Source organism: Bos grunniens, chromosome 25, assembly GCF_055505025.1.
Source record: "Bos grunniens cultivar Pamir isolate PY7600 chromosome 25, Bosgru_T2T1.0, whole genome shotgun sequence".
NCBI lineage: Eukaryota > Metazoa > Chordata > Mammalia > Artiodactyla > Bovidae > Bos > Bos grunniens.
The window spans coordinates 40349474-40373685 of NC_141189.1; the positions used below are offsets into that span (position 1 = coordinate 40349474).

At 55.0% G+C, this 24212-nt stretch overlaps 2 protein-coding genes, 1 long non-coding RNA gene and 4 other non-coding genes across 18 annotated transcripts; 2 read left to right on the top strand and 5 right to left on the bottom strand.

The window, feature by feature from the left end:
* The first annotated feature begins 580 nt into the window (after positions 1–580).
* On the top strand, positions 581–9125 carry LOC147345577 (uncharacterized). The gene is made up of 2 exons (XR_015154875.1): positions 581–1067; positions 6980–9125. It is a non-coding gene; the product is annotated as an uncharacterized LOC147345577 (long non-coding RNA).
* Positions 840–911, bottom strand: TRNAP-UGG (transfer RNA proline (anticodon UGG)). Its single transcript has one exon. It is a non-coding gene; the product is annotated as a tRNA-Pro (tRNA).
* On the top strand, positions 1879–1951 carry TRNAK-CUU (transfer RNA lysine (anticodon CUU)). The gene has a single exon. It is a non-coding gene; the product is annotated as a tRNA-Lys (tRNA).
* Positions 8044–8116, bottom strand: TRNAR-CCU (transfer RNA arginine (anticodon CCU)). The gene has a single exon. It is a non-coding gene; the product is annotated as a tRNA-Arg (tRNA).
* A 703-nt stretch (positions 9126–9828) lies between the features above and the next one.
* On the bottom strand, positions 9829–16408 carry LOC147345581 (putative caspase-16). 11 transcript variants are annotated; one of them, XM_086376103.1, is made up of 11 exons: positions 16136–16408; positions 15916–16056; positions 15627–15822; positions 15426–15514; positions 14424–14534; positions 14115–14282; positions 13326–13548; positions 12888–13004; positions 12421–12495; positions 11851–11954; positions 9829–11245 (listed from the first exon to the last, which is right to left on the bottom strand). In XM_086376103.1, the coding sequence occupies exons 1-11, from the start codon at positions 16208–16210 to the stop codon at positions 11132–11134; spliced, it is 1413 nt and encodes a 470-aa protein (XP_086232229.1). In that variant the 5' UTR covers positions 16211–16408; the 3' UTR covers positions 9829–11131. The 11 variants fall into 11 exon arrangements, 9 of the variants coding, with proteins under 9 accessions (XP_086232229.1, XP_086232230.1, XP_086232232.1 ...); XM_086376104.1 differs by having other exon boundaries at positions 15916–16009; positions 16136–16307; XM_086376105.1 differs by having other exon boundaries at positions 10973–11137; positions 16136–16404.
* On the bottom strand, positions 10346–10418 carry TRNAR-CCG (transfer RNA arginine (anticodon CCG)). The gene has a single exon. It is a non-coding gene; the product is annotated as a tRNA-Arg (tRNA).
* A 990-nt stretch (positions 16409–17398) lies between the features above and the next one.
* On the bottom strand, positions 17399–23443 carry ZNF213 (zinc finger protein 213). Of its 2 annotated transcripts, XM_086376125.1 has the most exons (6): positions 23161–23443; positions 20875–21374; positions 20141–20264; positions 19587–19651; positions 19259–19382; positions 17399–18931 (listed from the first exon to the last, which is right to left on the bottom strand). In XM_086376125.1, exons 2-6 carry the CDS (start codon positions 21271–21273, stop codon positions 18279–18281), a joined length of 1365 nt encoding a protein of 454 aa, XP_086232251.1. In that variant the 5' UTR covers positions 21274–21374; positions 23161–23443; the 3' UTR covers positions 17399–18278. The 2 variants fall into 2 exon arrangements, with proteins under 2 accessions (XP_086232251.1, XP_086232252.1); XM_086376126.1 differs by lacking the exon at positions 17399–18931 and having other exon boundaries at positions 19354–19487.
* Positions 23444–24212: the final 769 nt, after the last annotated feature.

Consider the following 24212-nt stretch of genomic DNA (forward strand, 5'->3'; position numbering starts at 1 on the left):
CACCCTCTGGGCCACAATCCACCTGCAGAGTCACCTCAAGGCCAGGAAACAGACAACCAGGGACAGCACCTGTGCCCCCGAGCCCACCGAACTTATTTCAGCCAGCCATTTAAACCTGTCTTCCCTGCCTGACCTGTTTCACCCTCCCTGAAGCCACAAGAAAGTCTCCTGCCCACATTTTCTTCTTCCTTCCGACACTGGTGCGTCCCCGTCCCCCCTCCCCCCACGGAGACGTGCCACCTCCTCTTGGAAACTGTAATAAGCCATCTTCTCAGTAGCTGGATCTGTTGGCCTCAGAAAATAATAATAAAACCTATGAAAACACCGCGGTTCTTCTAGCGGGAGAGGAGACCCCGTGTCCGGAGCACCGCCCCCTGGACCCCGGTGGGGACTGGTGGTCCATTTTGTGGCCCCATGCTCAGTCTCCTCTGCGGTTTCCTTCCTTGCCTGGGTCGTGGAAGACCCTTTGGGCAGACCCTCGAATAGGAAAGGCATTGAAACGTGGGCTTGTCCTTTACTTGGGTCATAAAATTTGAGTTTATTACCCAAAGTATAAACACACGCCCCAAGTCACATCATCACCCAGTCCAGTGACCGTCTGGCACACGGAGCTGGTCTCCCGAGAGCCGAGACTGACTCATCTCGGTCTCCTCCCCCAGCGCCAGGCCCAGAGCGACCCCAGCGCAGTGATGGCCACTTGGCAGAACAGAACCGAGCGCGGACGATCGGATCGTGGCCGGCGGGAACCACGATTCGGTCCCTCAGGACTCCGCAGAGTTACGAAGTCTTCAAACCGAAAGCTAGCTGGTGTCTGGGGAAAGGGAAAAAGAAAAAACGCTGGGCTCGTCCGGGATTTGAACCCGGGACCTCTCGCACCCAAAGCGAGAATCATACCCCTAGACCAACGAGCCGGTGTTACAGTGGCTCCTGGTGCCTGTCCTTGGAGGCCTGAGACCGCGGCTCCGCCCTCGGATCCCGGCCTGAGAATCCGCAGCCAGATCCTGTGGATGGTTTTGGTTTCGATTCGAGAAGGAGAGGAGGAGGCGCAGCGCGGCCGGAATCTCCGGGTGAGGGGGCTCCCGCGCGCTCTGGCCCCCGGGCCGCGGAGCCAGATCCCCGCCCCGCTCCCATCCCCCCACCCCCACCCCCACCCCCGGCCACGAGGGCCACGCAGTCCGCAGCAGCTAGAGGAGGGGGAGGGACCGTGCTGCTGGGCGAATGTGGTCTCCCATGGTGGACCCCAGGACAGAAATTTCACCCAACATGCGACACGAGGAGAATGAGACTCGGCCACCTCCCATCCGGCCGGTCCGGGGTGACCCTCGAGCTTCTCCTGGTCCCTCCTGGTCTGGGCTCGGCCGCAGGAAACCCTCACGGATCTGGAACCTGATGTAGGGGTCAGAACTGGGGGTAGTGCTCACTTCTCCCCGAAGGGCAGCTGCTCCAAATTTTTGTACGAGCAAGGGGTCCACATCCCCCTACTCCACCCCCACCCTCCGGGGAAGGAAGGTCTCCCGGCTTGTCCCGGAGGCGAGGCCATCAACCCTTCCCGATCGGCTTAATGCTGCTGCTGCTGCTGCTGCTGCTGCTGCTGCTAAGTCGCTTCACTCGTGTCCGACTCTGTGCGACCCCATAAACGGCAGCCCACCAAGCTCCCCCGTCCCTGGGATCCTTCAGGCAAGAATACTGGAGTGGATTGCCATGCTACCTCTCCTGAAAGGGGCTGAGAGTTTGAAAATGAGAAATCGCCGGTGATTGGAACCCGGCACCTGCCACACCCTAACGGAGGGAGGCGATGTGCGCGGGATTCAGAGTGCGTCTCTACTAGTTTTAGGTTCAGCGAAGTTCAGGAGAACTGTAGCTCCCCCTTCCGCAACAGCCCGGCTAGCTCAGTCGGTAGAGCATGAGACTCTTAATCTCAGGGTCGTGGGTTCGAGCCCCACGTTGGGCGCAGCTTTTGCCCCTAGGGCTTTACAGCTAAACCAAAGTGATTTTAGAGAGCGACAAGGTCCATATAAACTAATCTTCTTCCCACGGGGCTTCTTTCTGAGTTCGAAGTTGCTAGACCAGGGAGACTGGCACACTGAGTCTCAGCAGAGCATCTTGTTTCATCTTTGTTTCATTATATGTGTTTTGGAATTTAAAAGCTGAAACTGTAAGTTTCAGCACACGGAGAAATCCTTTTCTAGGAGCTTTAAAAAAAATTTTTTTTTAATTTGGCTGCAGTAGGTCTTAGTTACCGCACGCGGGATCTTCCTCTAGGAATTTTCTTGCAATTCCTGAGATCCCGGCAAGGCCAAGAATTGTCCCCAAAACTAGGACTGGAACCCACTTTCTTATGAGATCAGTCTGAGTTCTACATACTGAACGACAGCAACAAGAGGAGACTAGGAGATGGATTTTCAGCTAACTCTGGCCCTGCGCCGGGACCTACACGGTGCTCCGTCTGTATCCAGGGGCGATCCCCAGCCAGGAGCCTCGCCTCCTCGCACCCTGTGTGTCCCCACAGGCATCCGCTGCGCTTTCCTCCCTCCTGGGGGAGATGAGCAGGGAAGGGAGCTCCTCATCTCCTTTCTAAAGTAGAAAGCTGGAAGTCGTGGGACACCTCAGATAGAGGTGAGGTCCTCCGCTCCCCAAGAAGCAGCAGTGAGGATGTGACTTCCTTTCTGAGAGTGAGACAGGGGAGCTGGAAAGCTTAGCGATGCCACTCCTGAGGCTCTCAGGATGTTGGGTCATCTGGGGATCTAGGTTCCAAGGTGGGGGTAAGAGAGGGGCAGGAGAGGGCTTGGGGAGGTGCCTGCCAGGTCGTGTCTCTCTTGGTGGCTGGATTGGGGCACCCTACTCACCCAAAAGAGAGGGACCCGACTGTACTCATCAGAGTTCTGTTATAGTCTGTCTTTCTGGGGGAAGTTAGGGAGAGATTATGATTGATTGTAAAGAACTGGCTCCCACAATGAAGCCGGAGAGATAAATTTAAAAACTAGCCCATTTGTCTATCCTGTGTCCTCCTCTCCCTTACAGATGCCTCCTCAGAATGTTCCCTTCACTAACCGATTACACAAAAATCCCTGTCTCAGCTTTTCTAGGAAATACGTCCTAAAATAGTTGTGTCCTAAAATATGTCCTAAAACAGTCTAAGAATGAATTGTTATGGAACCAAACTTGAGTCGGCTCAGCCTCGTGCAGTAAAGCCAATCTACTGGTGCTGAGTCGTGGTGAAGGAGTTTATTACAGACTCCAAGCAAGAAGTCCAGGCAGCTAGTGCTCAGAAGGCTCAAACTCCAGAGAGGGTTTTCAGGGAAAGGTTTTAAAGACAAGGTGAGGGATGGGAGTCGTGGGGTGGGTGTTCAGCTCATGAACATTGTGGGGAACTAAGATCCCACATACCGAGCCGGACACCCATCACTTCACAAAATTACCTTTTGTGTATGTGTGTGTGTGTTGAGAACACTTAAGGTCTACATTTAACAATTTCAGGTATACAATAAGGTATTATTAACTATAGTTGGATGCTGTACATCAGATCTCCACAACTTATTCATCTTATAATTAAAACTTTGTATCTTTGTAACAACCTCTTCCCATTACTCCCACCCTCCCCCCACCAACAAATGGGTTTATTGACTGCTGCCTGGACCCTGGTTTGGTAATGAATTTGGACTTGAGCTCCTTGCCAGTGGAAAATGGGATACTGGTAACGCCTGACATGCAGCAGCACCGTGATTAAGCCGCCTATCACGTGGTTGATTATGACGAAGTGCCAACAGAAGCAGGTGCCCTGGGGGACCACGTGGCTCCTGCACTTGACTCTTGCAGCAGTAGAGGTGACCACAAGGACTGTGATGTGGGAAGGACTCCCCTGGGGGCGCCTGTTTGTTTGAAGAAAGAAAATGACAAGATCAGGCCTTTAAACTTTCAGCCTAAGTCACGCCCAGAGATCCAGGGATATTTTCTGTCAGCCATAGAATAATCGTATAGCTGCAGGGCTGACACTGCTGAAAATCAAACACATAACTGAATGATGTATATTGCGGAATGACACTGTAAGTTGAGTTCACAGCCTCGAGAGATCTTTTCTGTGAAAGGAAAGGCGTTGATTACGAAGGAGTGGAGCCAAAGCCTGGAGAAGTTTAGGTGGTCTTGGACTAAGTTGAGATCTTGAACCCCTGAGTCACTTGGAGTCTCCCTTGCCAGTGAAAACAGACTGTTCTGATATCTGGGGAAAGTAGCTTTCCTCTGTTTGAATATACCACAATAATCTCACCTGGAGTGGTTGTCTTGCAAGGGGAGGAGAGTTCTCCTCAAAGCCCACACCAGCCAGCCTTGTTACCCTCTAACGCTGGTTGTCCCATAACTACAGTTAGATCAGCACGCTGCAGGAGCAAGTACAAAGGCTCGCCTGGGAGGAACTCATTCATATGCCCAAAGAATGATGCTGGTAGAAAACTAGGGAACGTGTGTGGGAATGGATCTGAGGATGTTAGAATAAAGAGGACGGGATGTGATTTTTGGATCTAGTGAAGTTATTGTTCTGGGCGTACATCCCAGCAAGCCTGTGTTTATTTCTTAATTTTTTTTAGCAGACAGATCTTTTATTAAATGACAGAGGATAATACACTCCTGAAACACGAGAGCAGGTTGACTGCAAAGGAGTGGCTAAAGCCTGTGTTTAAATGTTATTCATGCAGCTGAATGTTTCTTGGTTGGTTGGCTAAGGACTGAACACAGTGGTGGCCTGTGTTTAAGGGGATTAGAATTCAAGAATGTCCCTGGCATCATGTAAAGAAAGGAACTCAGACTCTGCAAGATAGAAATGCTTCAATGAGTCTGTCATATTTGATGAGCACACCCACCACCCCACTGAGAGGGCCCTGAGGACACTCCCTTCCATAAGTCAGGGAGAGACGTCAGTGAGGGAAACACTGGCAGCTTGGATAGCTCTGTGGTCACTGTTCTCTGCAGGCCACATATGATGGTGGGAGATGCTGCATTGAGATGAAGTTCCTGATTTGAGAAGGGATGACAGGACCCCAGGTGCCTGGGAAAGTAGAAGAAGTAAGCCCAGAGCTGGAGGATCAGAAGAATCTCGTTCATGGTCTTTAAAAGGAAAAGAAAACTATGTGCATATATACTATATATATACAGTCGCTTCAGTTATATACGACTCCTTGTGACCCTATGGACTTTGCTTTTACTTTATTTTTGTAAATTTTTATCAAATATATTATCATATAATTTCTTTTTTTGTTTCATATATGATATTATACATGTTTCAATGCCATTCTCCCAAATCATCCCACCCTCTCCCTCTCCCACAGAGTCCAAAAGACTGTTCTATACATCTGTGTCTCTTTTGCTGTCTCGCATACAGGGTTATCGTTACCATCTTTCTAAATTCCATATATATGGATTAGTATACTGTATTGGTGTTTTTCTTTCTGGCTTACTTCACTCTGTATAATAGGCTCCAGTTTCATCCACCTCATTAGAACTGATTCAAATGTATTCTTTTTAATGGCTGAGTAATACTCCATTGTGTATATGTACCACAGCTTTCTTATCCATTCATCTGCTGATGGACATCTGGGTTGCTTCCATGTCCTGGCTATTATAAACAGTGCTGCAATGAACACTGGGGTACACGTGTCTCTTTCAATTCTGGTTTCCTCAGTGTGTATGCCCAACAGTGGGATTGCTGGGTCATAAGGCAATGGCACCCCACTCCACTACTCTTGCCTGGAAAATCCCATGGATTGAGAAGCCTGGTGGGTTACAGTCCATGGGGTCGCTAAGGGTCACACACGACTGAGCGACTTTACTTTCACTTTTCACTTTCATGCATTGGAGAAAGAAATGGCAACCTACTCCAGTGTTCTTGCCTGGAGAATCCCAGGGATGGGGGAGCCTGGTGGGCTGCCGTCTATGGGGTCGCACAGAGTCAGACACGACTGAAGCGACTTAGCAGCAGCAGCAGCAGCAAGGCAGTTCTATTTACAGTTTTTTAAGGAATCTCCACACTGCTCTCCATAGTGGCTGTACTAGTTTGCATTCCCACCAACAGAGTTAGAGGGTTCCCTTTTCTCCACACCCTCTCCAGCATTTATTGTCTGTAGACTTTTGGATAGCAGCCATTCTGACCGGCGTGAGATGGTACATCATTGGGGTTTTGATTTGCATTTGTCTGATAATAAGTGATGTTGAGCATCTTTTCATGTGTTTGTTAGCCATCTGTATGTCTTCTTTGGAGAAATGTCTGTTTAGTTCTTTGGCCCATTTTTTGATTGGGTCGTTTATTTTTCTGGAATTGAGCTGCAGGAGTTGCTTGTATATTTTTGAGATTAGTTCTTTGTCAGTTGCTTCATTTGCTATTATTTTCTCCCATTCTGAAGGCTGTCTTTTCACCTTGCTTAGAGTTTCCTTTGTTGTACAGAAGCCTTTAATTTTAATTAGGTCCCATTTGTTTATTTTTGCTTTTATTTCCAATATTCTGGGAGGTGGGTCTGACCTCCCTATGGACTTTGTGATGCTATGGACCACCATGGGAAGAATACTGGAGTGGGTTGCCATTCCTGTCTCCAGGGGATCTTCCCAACCCAGGGATCAAACCCATATTTCCTGCAGCTTCTGCATTGCAGGAGGATTCTTTACCACTGAGTCACTGGGGAAGCCCATGAGATATAGCAATTCAGTTCAGCCGCTCAGTCATGTCCAACACTTTGCAACCCCATGGACTGCAGCACACCAGGCTTCCCTATTCATCATCATCTCCCGGAGCTTGCTCAAACTCATGTCCATCAAGTTGGTGATGCCATCCAACCATCTCATCCTCTGTCGTCCCCTTCTCCTCCTGCCTTCACTCTTTCCCAGCATCAGGGTCTTTTCCAGTGAGTTAGTTCTTTGTATCAGGTGGCCAAAGTATTGCAGCTTCAGCTTCAGCATCAGTCCTTCCAATGAATATTCAGGACTGATTTCCTTTCAGATGGACTGGTTTGATCTCCTTGCAGTCCAAGGGACTCTCAAGAGTCTTCTCCAACACCACAGTTCAAAAGCATCAATTCTTCAGTGCTCAGCTTTCTTCATGGTCCAACACTCACATCCATAAATGACTACTGGAAAAAACACAGCTTTGACTATACGGACCTTTGACGGCAAAGTAATATCTTTGCATCTATATATATGACAAAGCCTCAGCGATCATCTCCTCTGTGGGTATGTAGTAGAGGAGGTTTCTAATTTTACTCTCCACCATGCCCTGAAATTTGGGAGATTTTTACCTTGAGGATGAAGGCATATATTGCATGGATTTAAAAGAGAGAAAACTTCATCATGGACTATTTCAAGCAAGAACTAAAGCAGAGAAAAATAGTATAATGTGTTCAGTTAAGACATTATCACCTCATAGAAAAACTTGTTTTGTGTATACCTCGATCCAGTCCATTATCTTTTTTTCCAGCTTTACTGAGATATAACTGACAAATAAAAATGATGTATATTGAAGGTGTACAATGACGGTTTGATATATATATTTACATCGTAAAATATTTACAACAGTGAAGTTAATTAACACATCCATCACCTCACATATTACCTGATGTGTGTGATGAAAACGCTTAAGATCTCTCTTTGCAAATTTCATGTATACAGTACAATACTATTAACTGTAGTCACTACCCAGCCCACTATTTTAAAGCACATTGGCTGTCACATAATTTAATCTCTAAATAACTGGCTGTGTTTATAAAAAATAGACTTTTTTAAAATATAAGTAACCACAATACAATTAATACATCTAGAAAAATGAATAATTATTTCTATATCAAGTAGAAGGGACGGTTGTTAAAATAACGTAAAGAATGCAAGCACTCTTCTGACATCTGAAAACGTGCATGTTTTTATGGGAGACTCGTTCAGGGTGGCGGCTGGCTGAGTAACCCCCTGGGGGGCCTTAATTTCCCACTCGGGTAGTAGACAGCCGGCTTCATTTAACTTTTATCCCCCCTGCTCTAGAAGGTTTAAAATACAACTTTTTTTTTTTTTCCCTTTTACCCCGGGTGGGACTCGAACCCACAATCCCTGGCTTAGGAGGCCAATGCCTTATCCATTAGGCCACCGGGGCTGATGAAAAACCTTTTTCGACAGTCTTAGACCAGCCTCTCTCTCACCTTCCCGCGGTTCTGTACAGCATCCCGGCTCCAGCTTGGCTTGATTTTGGTCCTCCTGACAACCATATGCGACCGGTGCATTCGCTCAGATCCCGCCCGCCCCCGAGCATCCCGGGACCCCAGGGAGACTGCGCATGCGCGAAGGAAACTGCTCAAAGACCCAAGGTAGCAGTTAGCTCCACCGTCTTGACTGGGATACTATCCTCGCTTAGGGTACACAAGGTCTGGGCATCAAATCCCGGACGAGCTCTTTCCCCCTTCTTTTAGGAGAATCTACGTCCCGTGAGAACTAGCATCAATAAGGAGTTCACTAGGCAAAATGTGGGCGCGAAGGGGAGAGAGGGCACAGCCCGGAGCTTGGGGAAAGCGTCGGTCACGACCTTCATTCTCCTCTTCGCGTTGCTTCTTAGACCAAGAGTGTTTCCTAGTCCCAAATCTACGCGGTTTTTAGCAGAGCCCAGTGGTCTTAGGTCTTTGTCCTAAGGACCCTCCGTGATGGCTCTGTATATGCCCACCTAGCTCAGTGTGTAGAGTGTGGAACTGTAATATCAGAGAGCCCGGCGTTTACTCTCCTATCAGAAGATGGGTATTCTTTCCCCTCTCGAAGATATTTGTCATTGTGGTTCCCAGAAGTGGGGTCGGGGGAGGCGCGAGCGGAATTAGATGAAGGCAGTCAAAAGGTACAAACTTCCAGCTGTAAGGAAGTACTGAGATACAGTGTACAACATAATAAAGATAATTAACACTGCTGTGTTAGAAGAGCTCATCTTTAGAGTTAAGAGAGTAAACCCCGAGTTTTCATCACAAGGATGATGGATGGTCACTAAACCATGATTGTAATAATGATTGTGATGTATGTGAATTGAATCATTATGTTGTACACCTTAAACTTATACAGTGCTGTATGTCAATTACATCTCAGTAAAAGTGGGGGAAATAATTAAAATGTTTATCTTAGTGCAATTTCTCTTCTTTTTATTTATGAGTCCTTAGCAAACCACTGAAACATCACGAAACTGATAAAGGAGACAGTGACACTCCCCATGACCTCAAGATTACTTGCGCCCTCTATTGGGGTACAGGCTCAGCTGCCATTCCCCCACCGTCCTCCCTGGGGGGAGAAGGTCCCATCGCCTTGGTCATTCCACTTAGCCAGAAATTCCTTAGCCAGAACTTGGTTCCTCAGGGACAGTCATTTTTTCTGGGTAAAATGATGGCTCAATCCTGGGCATATTCTTTACATTAAAATTTTAAATATACATTCACACTAATCGACTCTTGAGAGTCCCTTGGACTGCAAGGAGATCCAACCAGTCCATTCTAAAGGAGCTCAGCCTTGGGTGTTCTTTGGAAGGAATGATCCTAAAGCTGAAATTCCAGTACTTTGGCCACCTCATGCAAAGAGTTGACTCATTGGAAAAAACTCTGATGCTGGGAGGGATTGAGGGAAGGAGAAGAAGGGAACGACAGAGGATGAGATGGCTGGATGGCATTACTGACTCGATGGACGTGAGTCTGAGTGAACTCCGGGAGTTGGTGATGGACAGGGAGGCCTGGCGTGCTGCAATTCATGGGGTCGCAAAGAGTCGGACACGACTGAGCGATTGAACTGAACTGAACTGAACCATTTAAGGGTATATTCACTGCAAGAAATCGAAATTACCTATTATAATTAAAAAAATTTTTTAGTGTTTAAATATGTGCGTAACATTATATTTGCCATTTTGACCATTTTTAGTGTACATTTTAGTGGCATCAGTTACATTTACCGTATTGCGCAACCACCATCACTTCTATCTATTTCCAAAACTTTTTCATCACAATAATCTTTTATATTTTTAAATGCCCCCGACCCCTTGAGGGTGGGCCACCCCGCAAAAGTCCAACCCCTCATCTGTCGCAGTTCTAGTCATCTGAACTGTATTCATGCAGCCAGTCGCCCCTGGGCTCCTGGGACTCATGGCCGGGGTTCCAGGGTCAGCAGTCCGTCCGGGTTTGATCAGCGTGGGTCTCCCCACAGCGCCCAAGGGTTCACCTTGGGGTTCCAAGTCTCTTAGCAGCAGGGATGCATCTGAGGGGCAGGAGGGAGTGTGGCTGACAGCCCGAGGGTCCTAGGCTTGCGTAAGGAGCAGTTGGGAGGCACGGAAAATTTTAAATCTAAGGAGGAAAACTGAACGCTGCAACGACCACGAAGGGACTCGAACCCTCAATCTTCTGATCCGGAATCAGACGCCTTATCCATTAGGCCACGCGGCCTTGCGAAGGATGGTCTCTCAGCTTTTCTCATAAACCTTTTGCAAGCGCCTGCGTAGTGCCGCCCCTAAGTGCGCGTGCGCACACTGGCCCGGCGCCTCGCCCCCGGGGCTCCTGGTGAGCCGGGCTCTGAGCCCGCAGCTGGGCGGCGTGACTGAGCACCGCTGAGGTGGCCGTGCAACTCAGAGTTCGAGCCCGCGTGATGCTGCCCAAGCCCCTCCTGTCCCCAGGGTTCCTGATCTCTTCTCCCACAGCCCCAGGCCCACGCTGAGGCGGGGCTGCCCGCTGCTCCCGCAGCCCCTTTGCTTCCCCTATCGCAGCACCACTAAACCTGCCGTCCAACCCCGTCCGCGGCCCCAGCGTGCGGTGCAGGTGGGGTGGGGGTGCTGGGAGGGTGCTGTGGACCCTGGGCTTCCCCTTCCCAGGACATCCAGCGCCGCCCAGCCCACGTGGGGCTTTCTTAGCCCCGTCTTCCCCCGGTGGGCCCAGCCTCCGAAGTGCCCGGCGCTTCATACATCATCTCGCTTATTGTCCTAGTTCTCTGCATGCGGGCGCTATTCACGTGTCCAGCGATCACCACGTTTATTCCATGCCAGCCGAGCCTCCTGTGTTATCGCGCCGTTTTTAGGAGAGGAAACCGAGGGGTGGACGGGGTCACTGGCGGTGCTGGTGTGCGGCCCCCCACTGTCAGCACTCCTGGGTGGCCGCAGGCGCGGTCAGACCTGCAGGCAGAGCCGGCGCCTCAGGGAGCTGCGGATCTCCAGACAGGCCTTGCGGCGGTCATCACAGTCGGGACCCAGCACGTCCAGCTCACACACCTGCCGATTGACCTGTGTGGACCACACTCAGCCTGTGTCCAGGACGGCCAGGTTCCCCACGCCCGCGCCCAGCCTGGCACTCAGTGTATTGTGAGGCCTGGAGTTTCAAGTGCTGCCTTGACATCTTTGGGGCTCACAGGCCCCCTCGGTTTCCCTGCTCTTGTTAGATGTGCCCCCCACCCAGCAGGGAAGGCCCCTCTCGCGGCTAGTTCCCCCACCAACCAGATCAGATGCCCTCCACCCCCTCTCTCATCCTGAAGGGCTTCAGTTCCCTGCCAACCTGTGAAATTAGTCCAACAAGTACCCCACATCCTGCATGTACAGGGCCTGTGTCTGCAGCCCCTGCTGGTTCTCTCTGCTCCCCAGGGCAACCCCGAATGGCCTGTGGGGCCCAAGGTGGCCTTGTCCCCCAGCTGTGAGCACATGTGGCTAATAACTGCTGGCCGTGGCTCTGTCCAGTGCCCAGTGTTGTGTGTTCAACTATCTCATGTTTCTGAGGGCAAAGGACTTCCTCCCTCAGCAAAAGGAAGACTAGGAGGTGAGCAGAACACCGGAGCTGAGAAGAAGGCTGAATCCAGTCCCTCTCCCCAGGCCACCCCCACTACCCCCCAACTCACCTCAGTCATCAGCTCCAGGAGGTCTGCCTTGGGGTCAGCTCTGAGGACCTCCACCAGCGTCTGGATAAAGTCTGAGCCCTTCTCATCCCGATAGGCCACACAGCCTAGGCCAGGGGTCCAGGACCAGAAGGTCACAATTGGTCCCCTCCCAGTTGCCTTCCAGTCCCCAGGGGCCTTTTGTTAGTGGAAGAGGGGGCAAGCACACAGGACCCCAGGGTTTGGGGTAGGGAGCAGCGCCTTCTTGCTTCTGGATTAAGTTGTTGCTCAAGGTTTGTGGAGTGAGTATACCATGGACTCGATGTCTAAGAAACATTTACTGTGAACCCACTATGTGGACCTCATGGACCTTACAGCCTAGACGAGAGGAGTCAAGTCAAGTGCTTAGCAGAGCCAGCCCTCAGTTTGAGCTCTCCATGTTACTATTGTCACAAAAAATAAATATGGAAGAAAGATGGCTTAACTGCAATGGGGCTGCACCCCAACAGCCAAGCCCCAGATGTCCCTAACGCCACTTCAGATCTCTGGCCAGGAGGTTGGGCTCTGTGTAACTGGGTTTCATGATGACCTTACCTTCAGCGGCTGCATAGACCATCAGCACATCTGCTTGGTTAGGGCTCCCTGGAGTGGGGCCCCTGGAGGACCTGCCTGCAAGAGGGACCGACACCTTTTACCCAGCATCCCAGGACTCCACCTTCCCCGAGGGCCCCCTCAAGTCCGGCTCAAGGGCACACAAAGCAGTAGAAAGAGTGCAGGGCAGGAAAGACAGATCCGGTTTCAAATCTCAGCCTTGCCACTTACCAGCTGTGTGACCTGAGAAGAGCTATTTTCCCTTCCTGTCTCCAGGGCTGTTTCGGGCTCAAGCAGGGGGAAAAATTCTCGATTTTCAAAGGTCCTTACCCTTTAGGAAGGTTTCCCTTCCTGTCCTCTTGGCAAAGAGAGGAGAGAGGTGGCAGCAGGATCCCAGCTCAAAGCCCCAGAAATGCCCTCTGGCAGCTTCCCCACCAGCCCTACCCAAGCCCTCCGGTAGGCAGACCCACCTTGCACATCAGTACAGACGTGGAGGACATCGGCCTGGAAGGGGGTGGCTGGTGGTGCCCGCAGCCAGCGTCTGAACCAGGGGAGAGCTGCAGGTCCCACGCCCGCATCCCTGTGCCCTGGGGATGGAGGGGACAGTCAGGTCCTTTCACTCAGAAGACACCCCAGGGTGCTTCCAGGGTTCTAGCCCCCAACCCCCAGAGCTTCTGGGCCAGCCTGCCAGGCCGGAAACACTCAGAACACTAAATGACACGTGCTGAGGGTGAAGGCTCAGGTTCATGGACATGACCTCTAGGAGAGGCTGGGAGGCGGGCAGGAGAAGGGGAGTGCTCAGGCTTTCTGGAGGAGGTGAACAACAAGTCCTGAGAGGCTGAGCGCAGGATGAGGAGAGGAAGGGCAGCAGGAGGCAGGCCTCCAGGGCGGGCCCGGGGCCTGCTCACCCCCACGGCAAGCCTGAAGCAGGAAGATCTTGGGGCGGCCCCGCAGCGCCCCGCAGTGGCTCAGCTCCTGCACAAGCACCTCCAGCTGCCTCTCTTGCCCGTCAGCCCCCAGGAGCTGCCCCTGAGGCCCCCCGTGGGCCATGAGGGCCACAAGGGCACAGCTCACGGGGCCCCTGTGGGCGTCCAGCCGCTTCCGGAACTGGGCCATCTCCTCCTGGAAAGTCTGGGAGTGGGGGATGAGATCGGGCCTGGGCCAGTGTCATGGCCTCCCTAGTACCTGGTGTCCCCTTCCTGGGTGGTTTCGGTAGCCCTCAGCCCACACTACCTCCCACCTCCTGCCAGCCTCAGGCCCAGGGAGAGTAAGACCTTTTTTTAACCAACCTCCCTGCTGCAAAGCCTGGCATGGCCTCATTGGAGGTGATGTGGATCCAGCTTCCTGCAGCTGGTTCTCCGATCACCACGGAGAAATTGCACCAAAAAGTTAAGGGCCATGAGGGGAGAGCAGTGAGCTGACAGCTGTCTGGGAAGGAACGAGAGACCCTCCCAGGAAAAGCCTGAGGGTCCATCTAGAGCCTTGAGCAGGGGCCGGCGTGAGAGGTGGCAGCGGCCCGGGAGACTGGACTTGCAGGAGCAGGGAAGTGGGTTCGCATAGATGCATGCATGCAACAGGGAGGCTGGGGGTGCATTTCTGCCCACAATTGGTAAGAGGCCCCGGACAGAGTCCCCAGGGTCTGGGTGGGGGGTACCCTTCCTTCAGAGGACCTTCAGAAGTTCTGGGCTTCCCCTCACCTGGGCTGTAGGGTCTGTCCTCAGGGTGGTCTCGAAGCCCAGGGCCTGGCACAAGCCCCCCAGCGCCTCCACATCGTGCTGGGCCCCCAGCCGGCCCTGGGTCACAGCCAGGAGGAGGGCGGCCCTGGCCCCGGACAGGTCATACTGAGCGCTGGGGCCGGGCTCTGGCTACAGACAGGGCTAAGTGGGTTCAATGCAGTCGGAGGACCTCCCGGCTCCTTGCCCCAGCCCAGGTCTCCCCGTGCCTCCATGCCTCCATCCCATTCAGAACTGCTGCCATGTGGTTGGACCCCTGCCCTGCCTCCTCACCTCGGGCCCCCAGGGCTCCACGTTCCCTAGGCATAGTGCCCCCCGCAAGGAGCTCCGAAGCACTGGGCAGTAGGCAGCCCCTGCGGACTCTTCAGCTGTCCTGGAGAAGACCTAGGGGCAGAGGACTCTTCAGGCGGCCACTCTGTGGGGGTGCAGTTATGGGGGTGCCCTGGCTCCAGGGAACAGCTTGGCCAGGCTCTTTGGGATCCCCTGCCAGAATGGAGGGAGGAGACAGGAAAGAAAGGGAAGGCCCGAGGGAGGTCCTAGTCAAGCTCAGGGTCACAGAATTCCAAGACATGGATGGCCGCAGGGAGACAGTGGCCGAGCCATTAGGCACGCTGCTCCCTGGCCCGGCACCGAGGTGGGGTGCTCCCAGAGTGGGTCAGGGCCCACCCGGGAAGGCCCGTGGGGTGGGCGCCACCTAAGGAGAACTGTGGAGCAGAGCTGGGGCCCACCCTCACCTCTGGGGTCAGCCAATGACCACCCACTGCCCAGTGAGAACTTTGGGCCTCAAGACCAGACCTGATTCCCAGGGACCCACAGGTCTGATGGGACCGTCATGGCTGGGTGAGTGTGAACAGGGGTGGATGGGAATTCAAGCACCCACCCTTGGGTGATGAGGGGCACAGCTGATGCCTGGAGGGTCTGTGCCAGGCTGGGATGACAGGGTGGGGGGGGGGCAGGACTCCAAGCAGAGGAGCAGCCTGGGCAAAGGCACAGAGCTGAGCAGATGCTGGAAAACCTGGGGTGCCCTCAGTGGGTTGAGGACAGGCATGGGAGGGGATGGGAAGTGAGGCTTAGAGGCTGACGCCCATGTGTAGACAAGCCTTATTGTGGCATGAGTGGGGGTAATGGATTCAGATGGGGATGAGATCGGGCCTCAGCCAGGGTCACAGCCTCCCCAGTACCTGGAGGCCCTCCCTCTGGGTGGTTTCTCTGGCCCCCTAGAGAACACATCGGCGCCGTCATACCCCTCCCGGGACGCCCCGCCTGGGCCTTCACCTCCGTTAGCAGCTGCAGCAGTGACCAGTGAGGACGGCGGCCGCAGAGCTCGCCCAGGCTGGCAAGGAAGGCCCCAGGCTCGGGGACAGCTGGGTGGAGAAGCAGCAGCACACGGGCCTGGAGGGAGGGTCTCGGCCCTCCTGCCCACCCCACCCCCACTCTGTTCGGCCCCCCACCCGGGGGCTCGGCCGGCCCACTCACCCCCGGGAGCGCTGAAGAGCAGCAGGAAGACCTTGGGGCGGCCCCACAGGGCCTTGCAGCGGCTCAGCTCCCGGACCAGCTGCTGCGACTGCCTCAGCTGCCAGGGGCGGGCCACCAAGGCCACGAAAGCACAGCCCACCGAGCCCCCATGGGCATCCAGCTGCTCCCGGAACCTCGTCAGCTCCCCACGGAAGCCCTGGGGCAGAAGCGAGTGCCAGCCTGAGTGCAGGGAGGCCCCAGGCGGGGCTGAGGGCAGAGGTTGGGGGAGTGGGGGCAGGTGAGGGCTCACCTGGATGGAGGCCTCCTGCCTCCGGCAGCTCTCAAAGCCCAGGGTCTGGAACACACCCTCCAGGAGAGCGGCCGTAGAGGCTGACACCTCAGGGCTGCAGAGGGCCAGGGCCACCCTTGGGTCTTTCACGCTGTACTTACCCTGGGGAGGCAAGGCCAGAGCTGGGCCAGGGTGGGGCTCAACCTGGAGGCAGCGAGGGGCTAGGCCAGACAGCACCTACCTTTCTTCCCAGGCTCTCCTGAGCATCCGCCACCTGTGAGGCCACCTGCAGGGTCCCAGCCACCAAGAAAGCCATGGGGATGATGTCGGGGCTTCCTTCGAACAGCTTCAGTGCCAATGCTCTGGGTCCCAGGGCCTGGCCTCTCTCCGAGTCTTATCCCATCAGCTCTGTTTATGAGAAGAGTTGGACTCTGCCCCCTGCCCTGGAACCCTGGGTCCTGGACACCCCTAGGCCCTGGTCTGTTCCCTGGCTCCCATTGGCTACTTCCTGCCTGGCACTAACACACCCCCACCTGCGCCAGGAGCCTGTGCCCAGTCTATTCTTAGCTTCTGGCCCACCTGCTATCTGATCTCGTTACACTCCAGTGTCTCCCTTCTGAGCCGCCACCAGCACTGAAAAAATTCATGCCCTGCCCCCGCCACCCACCACCCCTACTCACTCATTCAGGGCACGTATAGGAGCCTGCCACACAGCAACTGCCAGCCTGGGGGCATGGGGAGCAGCGAAGGCACCACCCCAGAGGCAGGAACCCCTGGCTGGACTCTGCTCTCCAGGGAGAGCCCCGCAGCTTCATTGGGGAAATGGGGTCCGTCCAGCAACCTTGGGATGAAGCCTGGGTTACATGGGGGCCAGAGAGGCTGGCGCACAGACTGGGGGACAACACATCTTGTCTCGGCTCACCCCCACTGTCTTGCAGGTGGCCCCAAGGCCACCACCTGCTGAACTGGAAAGGACTTGGCAAGGTAGAAGGTGATCTCAGCACACACCCACCAGCTCCGCAGGAGCCCAGGCCCAGGCCAGGCAGGGGAGGGTCAGATGTGAAAGTCTGCTTGGTGTCCATTTCATCTCAGCAGTACTCCCTCCCTAGGGTCCAGCACAGGGTCCAGGCAAGAGCACGAGCCCCTGCCCTGGCCAGTCACGGGCTCCAAGTTGTCTCATTTCAAGGGACAGAGCGCGGGCCCCAGTGAAAACCCCGGCCCCCAGTTAGCCGCCCACTCTCCTGCAGGGTAGGGAAGGGTGTGTCGGCTGTCCCACCGTGAGCTGTCCTCAGGCCGGGGCAGGCGCTGGCTGACACGGGGACGCCCCCGAGGCTCACGGCAGCCCCTGGAGCTCAGGCCACCCAGAAGCTGAGACGGTGGCCCCACCCAATGACGGTCCAGCACCAGATGCTACAGAACCACCAGGTCAGGAGGCCCAGGATGAATTCCAGGCCCCCCCACCCCCCACTCCCAGCAGCCACCAAAAGAACAGGAGAAGCTTGGAGAAAGTTTCCATGTTTATTCTCATCTTTCTGCTGCCCTTCTAAGGCCAGCTGGGCCAGCTCGTTGGGAGGGCCTGTGGTCAGTCCCTGTGAATGCCCTTCTGCAGGGACTGCAATGCCTCAGGAGTCAGCAACAGCGTGCCGACAGAGCACTAGCATGAAGTACCGTAAACCCCGAGATTCGAGGGGGTGGGGGGCAGCGGAGGCAGCCAGCCTCGGCCGGCCCTGTTCTTCGTCTGCACAGTTGGCCTCTGTCCCTGGAGCCCACGCCGCCCTCCCCAGCTGGTGGAGGGTGACTCTCGGGAACTCAGCTGGGGGCAGGTTGGCTGAGAGCAGAGGCGGGCAGCTTCTGTGCCGCTGGGACAGGCCAGAGAGGCCAGTGCCTGGACATGGAAAGGGGTGGAGGCCAGCAAGCCTCTGAGCCCAGGATCCACTTCTTCACAGGTGTGGGCCGACCCCTCCCCCGACCCCCGACCCCAGCAGCACCCTGAGGCTTAGCCTCCCTCCCACAGGAAGTCACAGGACGGCAGGACAGAAGGCCTGGCCCATGGACCCAGCCCAGAGGCTGGGAGCAAAGAGCCACGGGGCCAAGCAGGGCTGAAGAGGGCTCTGGGATGGGGACTCCAGGCCCTGCCCGAGTCCTGACTTCCCTGTGTGTCAGCCTCTCCCCCGTGCTCAGGCCACCCGCCTGCAACGTGCTGGGGCTTCAGGAAACGAGGGGCAAGAAAAACCTTGGAGCATTAGAAGTCTGGCAGTGAGGTCACGGAGGACTCCATGCCCCGAGGCGTCAGCCAGGGTCCCAGGAGGGCAGGGCCGCCGGTTCCGTGAGCGGGAAGCCACACTGAGATGGTGGATTCGGGTGGGTAGGTCCCGCTCCCGTCCTCAGCCCACAGGCTGGGCCATCTTGGCGTGCAGGCTCTGGTGGGCGATGAGGTGGGCGCGCTGCTTGAAGCTCTTGTCGCACTCACCGCAGCCGAAGGGCCGCTCGCCCGTGTGCACGCGCCGGTGGTCCAGCAGGTAGGAGCGCAGTGAAAAGCTCTTGCCGCAGTCACTGCAGCCAAAGGGCTTCTCGCCCGTGTGGATGCGCTGGTGGTCAGCCAGGTAGGCGCTGCGGCTGAAGCTCTTGCCGCACTGGGTGCAGGAGAAGGGCTTCTGGCCCGTGTGCACGCCCTGGTGGCGCACCAGATCCGAGGAGCTGCGGAAACTCTTGTCGCACTCCTGGCACTTGTGCGGCTTCTCGCCCGTGTGCGTGCGCTGGTGGCGCGCCAGGTCGGAGCCCCAGCGGAAGCGCTTGCCGCACTGGCCGCAGCTGTGCGGCTTCTCGGCCGCCAGGTCCCGGAGCTGCCGCCGGTGCGTGGGCGGCCGGCCCCGCCGCGCCCCCACCACCCGCCCCCGGGGCGCCCCCGGCCGGGCCCCACCCTCCCAGGCCTCCTCCGGCCTCCAGGATGCGGTCTCGTTGCCAGCAGCCTGGTCCGGGAGCGCCGTCACCACCTCCTCCAGCCGGGACTTCTCACTGTGGCTCCTGTGCCCCAAACCTGCAAGGGATAGTAGGCAGCCTCCTAAGTGCCATGCGGTTCCGGGGCCACAGAGGAGAGGAGCGGGAACGGGGCTCCGGGCTAGCGCCTGGGCGCTCAGTCTGACAGCCCTGCACTCCAGAAGACCAGCCTCCATGCAACAGGGACATGAGAACGACGGCAGAGAAACCGTTTGGAGCACCCAAGGGGTTTGCCAGGGTTCCGGAACAGACGTATTTACTAACTACAGACCTAACCGATCTACCGCACCTTCCACTTACTAACTACAGGCTTAAACAATCTATGCCTGGGATCCCACCCAGAGCCCCGGCTGTGCCCAATGCTTACCCAGGGCAACATTCCGAGAGTTCTCCCTTTTTATGTCCCAGAAGAGATCCCTCTGGGCAGGGTCCAGGGACCCCCATTCTTCCCGGGAGAAATAAAAGGGAATGTCTCCAAATGTCACAGGTCCCTAGAATGAGGTGAGGAAGCCCAGCTCAGAGTTGCCTTGCTCAGGACTCCCCAGGCAGGTATGGGTGGAGATAGGAAGGGCGCTGGGATGGGAACAGGATGGGTCCTGGCAGGAAAAGGATGGATGGAGGAGGCCTTGTGAGAAGGAGAGATCCATTTCAGGGACTCATCAGGGTCAGAGGGGACAAAGGGATGGGTAACTCACCCCAGAGGCAAAGCAGCTATCTGTCGTCTCTCTGGTGCTCCCCTGTTTAAGAGCTGGAAGCTGGGCTGTGGGGAAGAATGGAGCCTCAGATAGCCTGGCCCAGGCCGGCAGCAAGGGCTCTCACATGCTGTCTTTCTCACACACACACACACACACCACATGCCTTACACACACAGACACCCATGCCACACACACACACACACACACACACACACACACACACCCCACATACACACACCATGCACACACCACACACAGACACACACACACAGACACACACCATACACCACACACATGCCTTACACACACATGCCACACATAGACACATACCACAGAGACATACACACACCACACACACACATGCCTTGCACACACAAAGACACACCATACACACATGCCTTGTACACACACACACCACATGCCTTGCACACACACCCACATACACACACCCTGCCTTGCTGGAACAGAAATACCCTACCTGCTCCCCTTAGGGTAACACCTGAGAAGGACTCAGGCCCCTGACCAGCCACTCTGCCACCTTCAAGCTTACTCACCACCACGGCTGTGCGGCTCCCAGGGTACAGGTGGCCGGCTTCGTGTCCCCGCCCTCCAGGGAGGCCCCTGGGCCTGGGACCCCTGGACTGCAGCCTCAGGTTCCGCCCGCTCTGAGGGCACATCCTGTGCAGGAACCACAACACGCTCATCAGCATCGAGACCAGACCGGGGAGACAGAGTTTAATCCCTGGGAAGGAGACACAGGACACATTCCTCAGGAGGCTGGGGGTGGGCAAGGTGGTCAGCACGGAGCCCCCAGGGAGACCAGAAGACACTGGGCAGTGTTATCTCCCCGACCAAGCATGAGGCAAGGACCAGCCTCCAAAGGCCAGAATCAGAAAGCCACTTAGCAAGGGGCCGTGGTGGGAGACCTTCCTGTCAAGGGCAAGACCCCACTCCCAGGCAACACATCAGCATCTCCCCAGATGCCTCCCAAGAACACAAATAAACGTTTGCAGATCCTGTGGAGCCAAAAGCTGCTTTCTCGGAACATGCCTCCTCTGGTCCTGCTGCTGCCCTCCAAAGTCACCAAAAAGAAACCAGATTCACTTGGATGGTATCTTTCAGAAAGGCCACACATTATGACAAGCTCCCGTGGACGCTCCCTCGGCTCTCCGTGTCCTCTCCAACCCCCGCCTCTGACCTATGGAGGACTCATCTCTAGGGAGACAGCCAGCTCTCCTCAGTTCACATGCCATCCAGGTGCCCCCAAGGTGGGGGAGGGGCCCCTCACCTGTGACCAAGCTTTCACTGGCTGCTTCTGCAGGTCCTCCACCAAGGCGACAGCCTCCTCGCCACTGCCTGGGCACCGCTGGCACACCCAGTCCTGGACGCCCAGGGGCAGCACGCTCAAGAACTGCTCCAGCACCAGCAGCTCCAGGATCTGCTCCTTGGTGCGCAGCTCAGGCCGTAGCCAGCGGCAGCAGAGCTCCCAGAGCTGGCTGAAGGCCTCGTGGGGCCCGCCTGCATCCCCGTAGCAGAACTGCCGAAAGCGCTGGCGGCACACCTCTGGGTCCCCGTGGTCCTCTGGCTGGGCAGGGTCCTGCTCCCAGGAGGAATCTTCTACCTTCACAATCAGAAGCCCTTCTCCCTCCTCAGGGGCTTGGTCCTGAGGCTCTGGGGGGGCTGCCATCGCCCTGGCCTAGGGCTCAGGGCCAGTCAGCCTCAGCCTGGGTCTTCAGTCTCCCAGAGGGTTCCCCAGTGGCAGCGGGGCTGGCATCTGGACAGGCAGTCCTGGGGAAAGAGCAAAAGAGTGGGGCGGGGGGCGTGGTATATGAGCAAGCACCGGCCTGGAAGGACGTCCAGGGACTCTAGCTCCAATTCCTCCTGACCTTAGGGCCTTTATAGGCGCTCCTCTGATGTTTAGCTCATGCTTCTCTCTCTCTCTCCTCCCAGTACAGGTGCAAGGCCCCTTATCCTCAGTTCCCAAATCCCAAACTCCCAGGTTTTCACCACCTGGTCTACTGACGTGAGATGAGCATATTTATAATTTCCTTTTATCCCAGGTAATGTAAATGTTCATATGTTGTATGGCAGAAATATTAATGTATTTGTTCAGTTCATAAAAATTCATCAAGCTGAATTCTTTTTTTTTTAGTTCCACCAGTTTATTGCTACCAACCCATCTCCCACAACCCTCATGCACATGTGCTCAGTCACGTAACCCCATGGACTGCAGCCCGCCAGGCTCCTCTGTCCATGGACCTTTCCAGGCAAGAATATTGGAGTGGGTTGCCATTTCCTTCTCCCAGGCTGAACTTCTGATGTATTTTCTGTATATGATTCTTCAATTAAAAAAAAAAAAAAATTCTTTTAACTGGGAATTTTGTGGTTGGTTCAGTGGTTAGGACTTGATGCTTTCACTGCTAGGGAGTTGAGTTCAATCGCTGGTTGAGGAACTAAGATTCTGCAAACTTTGTGGTGCTTCCAAAAAAAAAATTTTTTTTTAAACTAATGTTTTGATTACTGAGTGTTGTCCCAGATTCTCCTGGTAGTGTTATTGTTATACAATATATGTGCTGTATTATCTTTCTCAATCTGAAAACTTAATTCCAAAAGAGACACCACCTGGAGCCATCCATTATCCATAGATACACATGAACATGACACATACTTATACCTTATTGCAACTCTACACCACAGTGAAACGTGTGTATTTTGGGTTTCTACAATTGCTTTTTTTTTAAGTAATTTTAATTATTTTACTTTTGGCTGCACTGGCTTTTCTCTAGTCGTGGACACTGGTGGGGCTACTTTCTAGTTGCCCTGCGCAGGCTTCTCATTGAACTAGCTTTTCTTGTTGCCCAGCACAGGCTCTAGGGCACAGGGGCGACATTGGTTGTGGCACGTGGGCTCAGGAGTTGTGGCGCACAGGCTTAATTGCTCCGCGGCCTGTGGGGTCTTCCTGGATCGGGGATCCAACCCATGTCTCCTGCACTGGCAGTCGAAGACTCTTGGCCACTGAGCCACCAGGGAAGCCCTTTAATTGCTTTTTTTGTTTCAAGAAAAAAAGTGATTATGAACCATTGTAATAAAAGGAGGGATTTAAACAATACAGTAATACATCAAAGAGAAATTCTTCCTTCCACATTGCAGCTGCTCCCCCATTAATAGTCTGACAGCTGACCTCCCAAATCTTTCCCGGAGCAATTACTGGAAATGTATCCACAGAAATGGGGGGAGGGGGAGGGAGGGGGAGGAAGGGGAGTGCTTTGTGCGTGTTTTTACATAAATGAGTTCTTACTGCAACACGGTTTAGTAATCTGCCTTTCTACCTAATAATGCTTCTTCAGCAGCCACTCTAGGAGATCCTGCAGTACGGATATACTCGTTTCTTAATGAGTACCCATCCCAGCTGAGCGAGGCACTCAGATCGTTTCCAATTCTTTTCTACTATACGCGAAGCACGTCCTTTACTTTATTCTCCTACTCCTTACAAAACCCCTGAAAGGTACGCTCTCCACGCTCATCCGCCAGTGACCGAGGAGGAGGCTCCGCTCGGAGAGAGCCAGGGACTCACCAGAGTCGCTCAGCAGGACTCGGCAGTCGGGAGCGCGGACCCGGCCGGAGCCCCGCCAGGGTCCCAGGAGCCTTGCCTGCCCGGAGATGAGAGGCGGAGGGGCGGGCGGCTGAAGCGACGCCCCAGGCTTTCCCCTCCGCACCTCCAAGCGGTGCGCGGCCCCTTCGGCCTAAGCCTCCGGGGGCCGGGCCGGGCCGCCCAGAGACCGGTACTAAAACTAAGGTGCCTGGCGGGCCGCGTCGCCGGTCCCGCCCCTAGACACACACCGCCCACAACAGCCCAGGCGATCCCAGTTTCCGCCGCCTGCTCTGGGTGCCGGAAGTTCGCGCGGGGCCCGCTGGGAAGCGACATAGCGCACGCGTCGAGGCACGCACTAAGCACTACACTCCCCAGGAGGCCGTTCTCCCACTATACCCGCCTTCTTTCTGACGGATGACCAATGAATGGGCAGAATTCCCAAGGATGGCCAATCAGAAGGCAGTGACCCATGCACAGCCGCACCCATTCCCCCAGTCTGAGGAGACTCGCACAGTCTTCATCTCTCTTGGTTTTTCAGTTTTTTTGGTGCTCCTCTGGCCCCTGAAGGGCGTAAAGGGGAAGCCAAGACTCGCCTGGTGGGCAGATACATGGCTTATCCGAGCTACGAGTGGGACGCCAGTTCCGCCGGAAGGGATGCTCAGGCGCGGACTCTTCCGTCGGTCCTCGGCATTTCCCGCTCCAGAGTGGGTCGAGTACTGGGGGGACCGTGGTCCAGGAGCTGGAGCTCGGCGCTGGGAGACCCCTTTATAGCTTATAGGGTCCCGCCCAAGCCTTCATCTGCTCTTAGTGGATGCTTGCTGTGGAAGTAGTTCAGTGAGGGGCGGGGGACCTCCGGCGGCGATTCTTTGTCCCTGAGAGTCGACCAGGGTCTCTTCAGCCGGACGCGGCCGTCGGCGACGCTCACCCCGAAGGACCCCCGCCCTCTGCCACCGATAGATTTGACTGAAGGACAGCGGGGCTCTCCGGGCTGGGGACAATCTGAAGCAGGGGGGCCGCATCGGAAAAGCTTTGTA

What these genes read in the sequence shown, in the direction of transcription:
- LOC147345581 (XM_086376102.1), bottom strand. Translation starts at nt 16,210, where the DNA reads ATGGCTTTCTTGGTGGCTGGGACCCTGCAGGTGGCCTCACAGGTGGCG. An exon ending in GGACAGACCCTACAGCCCAG is followed by an intron (nt 13,549 to 14,114) that starts GTGAGGGGAAGC and finishes CCCCACTCCCAG; the next exon opens with ACTTTCCAGGAGGAGATGGC. An exon ending in CGTCTGTACTGATGTGCAAG is followed by an intron (nt 12,496 to 12,887) that starts GTGGGTCTGCCT and finishes TCCCTCTTGCAG; the next exon opens with GCAGGTCCTCCAGGGGCCCC.
- ZNF213 (XM_086376125.1), bottom strand. Translation starts at nt 21,273, where the DNA reads ATGGCAGCCCCCCCAGAGCCTCAGGACCAAGCCCCTGAGGAGGGAGAA. An exon ending in CAGTGAAAGCTTGGTCACAG is followed by an intron (nt 20,265 to 20,874) that starts GTGAGGGGCCCC and finishes GTTCCTGCACAG; the next exon opens with GATGTGCCCTCAGAGCGGGC. An exon ending in GGAGCCGCACAGCCGTGGTG is followed by an intron (nt 19,652 to 20,140) that starts GTGAGTAAGCTT and finishes TCTTCCCCACAG; the next exon opens with CCCAGCTTCCAGCTCTTAAA.